The sequence below is a fragment of the Poecilia formosa genome, unplaced genomic scaffold (genome assembly GCF_000485575.1).
Source record: "Poecilia formosa unplaced genomic scaffold, Poecilia_formosa-5.1.2 Scaffold632, whole genome shotgun sequence".
Taxonomy (NCBI): domain Eukaryota; kingdom Metazoa; phylum Chordata; class Actinopteri; order Cyprinodontiformes; family Poeciliidae; genus Poecilia; species Poecilia formosa.
Window position 1 is genome coordinate 221057 of NW_006800571.1, and position 10970 is coordinate 232026.

The 10970-nt window shown below is 39.4% G+C and overlaps 1 protein-coding gene across 1 annotated transcript in view; it reads right to left on the minus strand.

Moving 5' to 3' along the window:
* The window catches only part of LOC103130409 (serine/threonine-protein kinase/endoribonuclease IRE1-like), an 89488-nt gene that overhangs the window by 75673 nt on the left and 2845 nt on the right, over positions 1–10970 (minus strand). The window contains exons 3-8 of the mRNA XM_007541792.1: positions 6400–6472; positions 6240–6312; positions 5426–5548; positions 5231–5332; positions 4735–4794; positions 4432–4648 (exon numbers count right to left, since the gene is read on the minus strand). Coding sequence (XP_007541854.1) covers positions 4432–4648; positions 4735–4794; positions 5231–5332; positions 5426–5548; positions 6240–6312; positions 6400–6472 — 648 coding nt within the window. The remainder of the gene's footprint in view (positions 1–4431; positions 4649–4734; positions 4795–5230; positions 5333–5425; positions 5549–6239; positions 6313–6399; positions 6473–10970) is intronic.

Here is a 10970-nt window from a genome sequence, read left to right on the forward strand (position 1 = left end):
TAAAACATAAAATATTTGAAAATCAGACACCAGATAAAGTGAATCACAGCAACGTCATCAGCCGGTGTAACGCTGAACTGATGCGGTGAAGCTAGCAGGAGCGCGGAGCTGTGCCAAGAAGTTACAAACACTGAAGAGAAGGAGAGCTACCATCGATACAGTTGCAGCATGTTTTAATGTTACACAATGTAGTTTTAGCAAATTGCTCAAAGTCTAAACTGGTATTGTTGTGCATTTAAGGTGCAAAGTTTACCTTCTACCAAACATGCCCCAGAGGAATCCCAGCGCCCCCCTTTTGTAAAAATTTCCGCCAGAGCCCCCTGCCGTCCTCTGAACGCCCCTCGGAGGGTGGTAGAGTCCACGTTGAGAACCGCTACGCTACTGCGTCACATGTTTGCCTGAGGAGAGGAGGCAGCAGTATGGCGTCTTGTCTGGAGCTTATTATAACAAGGCAAGTTTCATGTTAAAATGATCATGTTTTTGACTATTTTTTATGGAGGCATTAATTTTCCGTTTATGCAAGAGTATCATTCATATACATAGTTCGCTAAAAGTACATTTATTTGTTTGGATATCACGGTATATACGACTGTTTATCTTAACCGAACATTAAAACTGTCAGGAAAATCTGGAGGCCATTTGAGTTAATATTATTTAGCTGCAGAGGTCATTTTCTTTAAGTTTTTGGCTGTAGACAGCAAAATGGGGGAGTGGCTGTGCTGAACCGTTGACTTGATCTATGACACAGGTGTCAAACTCCAGTCCTGGAGGACCACTGTCCTACAACATTTAGATGTGCCGCTGCACCTGAATAAAATTAGGTGATTAGCGGGACTCTGGAGAACGTATCTACACAATGAGGAGGCAATTGAGCCATTTGACTCTGGTGTTTTGTACCTGTGGCATATATAAAAACTGCCAAAATGATTTTTAGTATTAGTATGCCATGTTGGTGACTGAAGCCTGTTATGATGACTTCAACACATTTCTTCAGACAGGTTGGCACGACTTTTAATGCTGTCCAAAAAATTTTCTATAAGCCGACTCATTTCTTTAGTAATTATTTCTGACTTTTTAATGCTTTATCTTGTAAACAGGGTGGGCAGAGTAATTTGAATGAATATGATGGTGACACACACAGGTGGGTCTGATTAGTTTTGCCTCACACTTCTTTTTAAAATATTTATCTATTTTCCTAATGTTTCTACTATATTTCCTGTTTTTTCCTTCCAGGCTGGAAGTCTTCCTCCTTCATGTTGCTGAAGACAAGAGCAGCACCAAAGACACTTCAACAACAGTGATCACAAGACCATCCATGGCTGCTTTCAATTAACTTTCAAAGCACACTTCACCTTCAGTGCAAAGTACCATGAATGTATGACCTTTGTTGTATACTGTCCATGCTGTTTGACGTTTTGAAATAAAAGTAGATTATATACTGCAACTGGTGCTGGTGTTTCTGTAGATTCAAGTGGCATCTAATGTCTTTTAAAATGAATTTGGGGATTATTGATGGCCATTATGTTCTGGGAAAAAAGGCTTTAATTGCTCAAGTGGCTTTTATTTGGTAGTAAATTGACAAAAAAAGTAGGCAATGAGAGAAGGGGAAGACCGGGAAGTGAAACCACAACAGCCGCATTGAAAACTAGAGGGTCCATATGTGGGTTGTGCTTAACCCCTGCACCACCACAGCACACTCTGCCAGTAGTATTTTAAAACTCAGATTTCTATGTTGATATATACTTCACACTGTTCTGTGTTAGATTAACACGTTCATCGTGTTAACTTTTGACTAAATACACTAGTGTTGAGTAAGTCTACACTGATGTGTGTTTAATTTCAACTACTGTGAGTGTTGATTCAACTGTATCACAAATAACACTTTCAAAAGTGTAATTTCTACACCATCCAGAGTGGATCAATATAGACACTTTTAATGTGCTAAATTCAACTCTGTAGGAGTTGACTGAACACTTACAAATTTGCTGTGTTTTAGGAATAAATCTGCTCCACCAGTGCAACGCTCGGAGCAACAGAGACACTTGCAATCTGGCTTAAAAAATAAAAATATATATTTTCCCAAAAACAAAAACAAGCGATGCTTAGCCTGGTGGAGGGGGTTTTGTGGGGGAGCTAGTAAAACATGTCTTATAATACACTGTGGGAAACCGTGATGTCATTGAACACTTTGACTAGACCAGTCTCAATCCTGTGGTGAGCACGGAAACCAGACTGAAAGACGTCAAAGTGATTGGTAATTGTTGACAAACTTTTTAACTATTAAAACAATTTTTTCAATAATTTTGCTGATGAATGGAAGGTTGGAGATCAGCCTGTAATTCCGCAATAGTGATTTATCCAGATCGTTCTTTTTTATCAGTGGTTTGATAACTGCTGTTTTTAAACCCTGGGGGAAAACACCTGGGACCTCATGCATAAAGATGTGTGAGCACAAAAAATGTGCGGCACCATATTTTACGCACAAGCCGGAATGTATAAAAATTAACTTTGCGTCTAAGTTTGCGTAAATATACGCACAATTTTTCACTGGCGTGAAAATGTGCAGCAGCCACGCAAACTTTTTCTGTGGTCAATATAAAACTACAAAGCGTCAAAACTCACCTAAATACACTGAAATCTGATGACATTCAGTTATTTAGACCAAGAAGCATCAAACCCGATGTTTTTTTCATGATTTTAATATTTTAATGTTTAAATGTAAACGATGAAATTGAATCGCATATATCCTCAGACAATAACATAACACACACACAAAATAAAGAAAATAAAAATAAAAAGACGCGAAAACCTCACTCTAATGTAAATAGCACTCTTCCTCAGTTTTTGTCTCTCATAAAGATGTAACACATTGGTCTGTGCATCAGAGTGCATGAAATGAATCTTTGGGGTAATTTCATTCTCACTAAAAAAAAGGAAACAGGGTTGGATCAGCAGATTAACTCCAAACAGGTTTGATTATTTTAAGGTGATCAAGGTGTGTAGACAATCACACATACATAAGTAGCTGCGCCAAGGGGCACACCTGTGCGCTGTGCCACAATTTCGTGGCACAACGTAGTTGTGGCACAGCGCTTTGGCTCTGGTGGAGAACATTTCCAATGGAAGGATTCAGAGGGAGCGATTGATCAGAGATCATATTGGTCTGCTGGGAAATGTTGATGGTTTATTAGCGTATAGATTGCCTGGACTGATCATCGTGGAGCTCCGAGCAGAACTTAAAGAAGGAGTCATGTGGTACCGGTACCGGTCCAGCTGCAGTCATCCTTCAGTGGAGCCACTCGCTTTGTGTGAATGTACCTTTATGGACAGAAAGCATCTCTATTCTGTAAATGTACAACTTCTGCAGATGATTCTACTATTTAGCATAAACATCCACATTTCCACTCAAAGGGCTCTCTGACAAGCTGTCATTCTTTAAATCCCTGCTGGATGTGCTACTGTTCAAACCGGCATTTGCACGATCTCTTCATTTATTTATTAATTTTTTTATTTGGATTTTTTTTTCTTTAAAATGTATTATTGTTGTTTTTGTGAGGTGACCTTGTGCCATGAAAGCACATTTTACATAAAATATAGAATTATTATTATAAATACTTATGCTGCTACAAGCAAGGACATTGCCATGGTTATTGCTTCACGTGATGGCAGACTTCTGGGTATTTATTTGAATTTACATATGTATTTAAGGGTGGCGACAGTGCAGGAGAGCAGCTGCGCTCTACTTCCCTCAAATTAGGATTTATAAAGGAAAGGTGCACAGCCACATACGTGCGCACGGCTTTATGCATCCGATTTTTTTTTTGTGCACAGCACTTTTCTAAATTTTTGAGTCACATCAGATGGAATAACAGACAACTTTCTTAAGTTGTGGGTATTTTATCAAGACATCATTAAGTGAAGTTTAATTTATTTATAATTTATCCTAACTTTTTATAGTTAAGTAGTTGAAACTGAGTCATTATTTATGTTTTGTTATGTTTGTACATAGCATTGGTACTAGATTTAGATTTATGTGCAGATTAATCCTGTAATTTTGTTAATTTTCTCTTCAAAGAAGTTAGAAAATGTATTGCAGGCCGTGTTTGATTGGAGTTCAGGTGGTACAATCACAGGAGGGTTTGTGAGCCTGTCAGCTGTTGCAAATGAAGCTTGAGCATCGTTAATGTTGTTGTTTATGATTTCCACAAAGAATTTTTCCCTTGCATGTTTTAGTGTAGAGTGATAGCTTTGCAGTCTTTCTTTATAGATTTCATAACAAACATGAAGTTGAGTTTTATGCCATTAACGTTCGGCCCTACAACGAAGTTTTCTTGCAGATCCAACTATTTGGATCTGCAAGAATCCTTCATGGAGACTTGTTCCTACCAGACACAATCTTCATTTTAATGGGAGCAATGGAAATGTTCTTACATTAATTGGGTTTGTGTTCTGGCTTGCTCCGTCACAAACTGGTAGCTCCATTTTAACGTAGAGTGAGCTTCTGTCTGGTCTTTAGCAGAGGAGAAGGTGAGAAAGCGCAGCGTCTCCATGGCAAGCGAGAGGTGAGGGGCATGTCTCAGTGACTCTTCATAGTAGAGGTATACCCCTACAACAGGTGAACCGTAGTTTTGAGTCCACAGGACATCGCCTGAAAAGCAAGATAAACACTTCAAATCCCTGCTAGACGGCTGAGACAAGAGTAAGGAAATGTATAATCCACACAGATCCTCCTACCTGATTCCCGGTCAACGGTCACCACAAGACCATCACCACTAGACACCAGATGAGCCATTTCTGGAGGAAGATTACTTAAAGTTAGTTCTAGGACTGGCAGTATAACATTGTGTACTGCTCTCTTCATTAGCAGAGGAGAAGGTGAGAAAGCGCAGCGTCTCCATGGCAAGCGAGAGGTGAAGGGCACCCTAGCAGAAAGTGCCTTAAAAAAAACAACTGCAACCAAATATCTTGTGAAGTCAACAAAGTCAGGAATTCCACAGACCAGGCCTTTATGCAAAAGCACCAAGAAACGTATTGTTTAAATATATCCTTTGTGATGGTCTAAAACATAAAATCCCAAGAAAATACACTAAGTTTCATGATAATGAAATGATAAAGTTTAAAAAAGTTCAACAGATATAAATACTTTTTGCAGATAAGACAGTGCTTAAGTCTTTGAGGTTGTTGAACAAACTATTTGTTTAACTTTGTGAATCTGTGCTCAGAGACGTACTGTAGTTTTGCTTCTCATCATAAGGATGAGCAGAGTAATCGTTGTACGTAGCATTCCATCGAAGCTCTTGTATCTTAGTATCAAACATGGTAACCATATACTCTGGAAACAAAGGGAAACACTCATTAATTTCAGACTAATTGAGTCAGGCTCACATGAGCCTGGCTCCTGAAGTGCTGTGTGTGTGCGACAGACCGGTGCGTCCAATGTAGAGCAAAGGAGTGTTGGGACAGATGGACTCAGAGGAGGAGGTGGTTAAACTTGTTTGCTTTTCGCCCGTTTCAGGATCCACTACAAACCACACGTCATGTTTTTTTCCTGTGTAAACGCACGCACGCACGCACGCACGCACGCACACACACACACACACACACACACACACCAAGAAGGAAGGTTATCTACAAACAGCAGACAGGTGAGTTATGCGTTTATAAAGCACTATACTGTAAAAGTAAAACTGTATAGTTTGCTTCCTAAGAGCCAGACTTTTCTCTAACTGTATCACACACACTCTCTCTGTGTCACTCTCTCATTAAGAGACAGTTTTAGCTCTACCTGGTTCAAATTCAATAAAGGAATACTGTTATTACATTTACGCAATAACATGTTTATTTTCTTATTTTAAAAAAGTATTATATATTCTAATATTGCAGGAAAATGGCTAAATAGGTTGAATGAAAAATCTGTTGAATATACCAATTTTATTTATCCAATTAATCATCAGAATAATCAATAGAATAATCGATTAATAACATAATCGTTACTTGTCGCCCTAGCAGAAAGTGAGCAAAAAAGCAGCCAAAGTCCAGACAAAAAGTATTAACAAAAACTTAAGAACGTTTAAAGAACTGTGGTGATCAAGATCACCTAACAAGTTCAATCTCCATGGGAGAAATATAAAATGAAATGAGGAATGACCCTAGACTTTTGAAAAAGTATTTGTCTTCTTTTAGGACAATTTACAATCAAAGAAAGATCAGAAATTGATAAGACATGTATAAGATCAGACCTGTGTAGAGCATGCCATCAGAGCTTCTGCAGGGGGAGGATTGAACCAGCTCTGGGATGGTAAAAGGCAGTTTCTGTGGAAACAGGAAACCGTCATGCTTGTTTTGACAAAAAATAAAAAAAATACAAAAGAAAATGTGATACAATATAAACTATCTTACCATCAAGCCCTCCTTGTGTTTTCCACCAAGAACGTACAAACTGCCATCATTAGGATCTGGGAGAAAACCAGGCCTACATATTAGAAACAGAAACAAAACAGTTAAACCCGTCAAAAATCTTTATAATTTCTAACATTATTGCTTTGTTAATAATTACAGTGAATGATAGTCAATTACAAATCACCAAAAAGTTCCAGACAAATATGGCATTTAAACAAAGATCAGCCAAACATAATGTAAGGAATACAGGGTTTCCCCCAGTGTGTTGTAAGCCTGGCGGCCAGCCATGCTTTGCTAGGTCTCCCGCCAGGCTAGGCGTTGCTTGTTTTTATTTTTAGAAAAATTACTAATTGAAGAAAAAAAAATCTCAATTTTTATTTTTTTTTCATTTGATAAATCTTTAAGCCAGACTGCAAGCATCTCTGTTCTGAGCGTTTCACTCGCGGAGCAGATTTATTTCTAAAAGGTTAGAAATAAGTTTATGCATTTAAAGCTGGAGAGTGGACCAATCACACAGCTGGCTTTATTAAGTTAACCTCAGCGCGGATCCTGCGAGCAGGGAAGGGGCTTTGTGGCAGTGGGCTCCCGGCCCAGGAGGGACCCGGATGGAAGGGAGAATTTGACCTTCGGGGATCAAACCTTTATCACATCTGATGAGAGCTGGCGAAAAGCTCTCTCCTGTTGAGTTCGGTGTATGGAAAATTATGTAATAAATAGCCCCAGTGGGCTGTCATTGTAGGTTGTCATTGTTGACTCATGGTTGCTAAAAACTTTACAAGACTAACTGATTTTAGTGACACAGTGGGTGTAAAATATTGAATAAAATGTTGTGCTACATGACTAGCTTTATTTTTATTCTTACATTTAACTTTATGACACTCAAAATTACAAGAGGATCGCCAATGTTGTCTCCAAGTGTATTCTGGGTAAAACTTGTCACCAGGCATCCACCAACATCATCTGTCTCTTGGCAACAGATGGCAACTAGCTACAGCAATTTTACGGACGAAGTTAATATGAGTGGAGCTTCATGGAGCGGCAAAGTGAAAATGATGGAAAAAAGAGAGTAAGCAAAACCCAAAAACTGCACGCATATTTTGTCTTGGAGGTGAACCGGACTTTTTTATTGGCAGCGATTCAGACCCGTCAAAACTACCAGCCCAGCCAGAACAGTCAGGGAGCCGTGCTAGTTACAGGGAGCAACTATGATATTATTCACAATGTGTGAGTTAACTCTAGACTGATTGTAAATTGTAGTAGCCCAGCCGCCAGCTTACATCCCCTTTTTTCTGTCACGGTGGTACAGCGGTGATGTCAGGGACTCAAGGCTGAGTTACAGTCGCAATTTTGTCATATCTGGTTGACAGTTCGAGTTGAGTGCGTGCGAGCCAAGACAGCGGTATTGCTGGGTTTCAGTCACGTGACCCGGATGGCGTTTCTCCAGTTCAAAACAAAGCAAAGTTGATCACAAGTATGCTAATGCCCTAAATAGGAAGGAACAGCCGAGATATCTCGAAAACATAAGCGTATATTTAGGATATGATCTGTATTATCTCAGTAAAAAAAATACTTCTACTTCTCTTATAATCTTGAGGATTTACCTGGTGTCAAGGCGATCCACCTAACTAACTACCTGGAGCTGCAGACCTCATATTATGCATGAGACAGAAGAAAGCTTTCAAAAGCCTGGAGAATACAATCATCTAGTTTCAAGTTGGGTCAAGAATTTACAAAGCAAATTCAAAAGTGTTAGNGCTGGGAAATCACTGTATCAATGAATAACTTCAACAAACTGTCGGATGTGCTTGGCACTGTTAACGTTTAGCGTTCCCCGGTGAAAGCAGCGAGGTACGTTTTATTTTGTTGTTTGTGTTGTAAGTTTATGTTTATATTCTAATATTTGTATCCGTTTAGTTTTCACAGTGACTATGGTGACTGAGATGGGTGTGGTGACTGTTTGATGATCCACATCAAAGAAAATAAACAAACCATGAAAATCACCCGTTGAGACTGCGCAAAAATTAATTCACGTGCTGGGGAGCTGCTACAACAATATCATGTTTCCAGGCTTGATATTTATTCCTCGATTATTAATAACCCTCTCATGAACACAGTGGTGGTTGAGTAGCTAATTTAAACTCCTACTCTGCTCGTCAGTCGGTCTTTGAGTCGCCTTATTTTTTCTTTTTCTTTTTGTTAATGGGACCGAAACGCACTGAATTGCGCAACACCTTGTTCAAACAAAAATTACTGAGATTATTAATTTTAACACGTCTCATTGATTTTTTTTATAATTATTATTTTTTAATGAAGCTACAAACATTTAGGATCTTTGTGAATATTTTTGATAAGCCCGTCAGAAGAGTAAGTGCTGCTCTCAGCGTCCTGGTGGCGTTCAGAATGTCATCTGCCGAGATCGACTCAAAACCTTCCGCGATCGACCGGTCGATCGTGATCGGAGTTTGTTATTCCAAAGAGTTAGATAAAAGCAATACTGTCCAGTGTCGATTTCTAAATTAACACCAACACTAACTCAGTCAGGTGTTGATTTAGAAATCCACAGTACATCCCAGTTAGTGACATATTTGTGACGTCACTTCAGGGAAGGAGTTACAGGAAGTGGGGGAGGGGTGCAGCAGGCCCCTGGGTCCCATCTGGGCAGATGGAAAGTAAAATATACATTCAGGGATCCAATATTTTTAATCACATCTAACAAGAGCTTTAAAAGGAGAACTCTCCTGTGTTGAAAATTGTATATGATACCCCAGTAGCTTATATAGTAGGGTGCCCCATTGNGGACCAATCACACAGCTGGCTTTATTAAGTTAACCTCAGCGCGGATCCTGCGAGCAGGGAAGGGGCTTTGTGGCAGTGGGCTCCCGGCCCAGGAGGGACCCGGATGGAAGGGAGAATTTGACCTTCGGGGATCAAACCTTTATCACATCTGATGAGAGCTGGCGAAAAGCTCTCTCCTGTTGAGTTCGGTGTATGGAAAATTATGTAATAAATAGCCCCAGTGGGCTGTCATTGTAGGTTGTCATTGTTGACTCATGGTTGCTAAAAACTTTACAAGACTAACTGATTTTAGTGACACAGTGGGTGTAAAATATTGAATAAAATGTTGTGCTACATGACTAGCTTTATTTTTATTCTTACATTTAACTTTATGACACTCAAAATTACAAGAGGATCGCCAATGTTGTCTCCAAGTGTATTCTGGGTAAAACTTGTCACCAGGCATCCACCAACATCATCTGTCTCTTGGCAACAGATGGCAACTAGCTACAGCAATTTTACGGACGAAGTTAATATGAGTGGAGCTTCATGGAGCGGCAAAGTGAAAATGATGGAAAAAAGAGAGTAAGCAAAACCCAAAAACTGCACGCATATTTTGTCTTGGAGGTGAACCGGACTTTTTTATTGGCAGCGATTCAGACCCGTCAAAACTACCAGCCCAGCCAGAACAGTCAGGGAGCCGTGCTAGTTACAGGGAGCAACTATGATATTATTCACAATGTGTGAGTTAACTCTAGACTGATTGTAAATTGTAGTAGCCCAGCCGCCAGCTTACATCCCCTTTTTTCTGTCTCGGTGGTACAGCGGTGATGTCAGGGACTCAAGGCTGAGTTACAGTGGCAATTTTGGAATATCTGGTTGACAGTTCGGGTTGAGTGCGTGCGAGCCAAGACAGCGGTATTGCTGGGTTTCAGTCACGTGACCCGGATGGCGTTTCTCCGGTTCAAAACAAAGCAAAGTTGATCACAAGTATGCTAATGTCCTAAATAGGAAGGAACAGCCAAGATATCTCGAAAACATATGCGTATATTTAGGATATGATCCGTATTATCTCAGTAAAAAAAATACTTCTACTTTTCTTATAATCTTGAGGATTTACCTGGTGTCAAGGCGATCCACCAAACTAACTACCTGGAGCTGCAGACCTCATATTATGCATGAGACAGAAGAAAGCTTTCAAAAGCCTGGAGAATACAATCATCTAGTTTCAAGTTGGGTCAAGAATTTACAAAGCAAATTCAAAAGTGTTAGGTTTCCAGTGTAAGTGTTGTAGATTAAAAATACAGTGTTGTTAAACACTTGTTTAGTCCAATTCAAAAACATGAGTGTTAGTTTCCCTAAAATAGGGGTGCCGAAACGTTTTGAGAGCAAGATCTACTTTTTCTCTCACCAGCCGCTTGAGATCTACCTCATGACACAAAGACATAAAAATTGCAAATTAAACTCTATTGACTTATTTTATCTGCGAATATGCATCAGTTATAGCAGAAATAATAAAGTGACAGAAAACCTAACGCAGTTTCTTCCTCAGTGAGATTCTGACACTGGGAGCAGGTTACTGGTTTCTCAGTCAGAAGCTGGTTGCAAACCTGACCCTAGCAGGTGTCAGTCAGTTATGGCAGATCTGAACTTTGGTTTGATTACCTCAATATGAGAAACTAACCCAAGGGTAAAGGCAAATCTTCGGAAGTCGGGATATAATTAATTTAATTTCACATAATTATCGCTGTAGAATTAGTTAAAACTTAATGAAATATATTTGTCCTATTTGATGT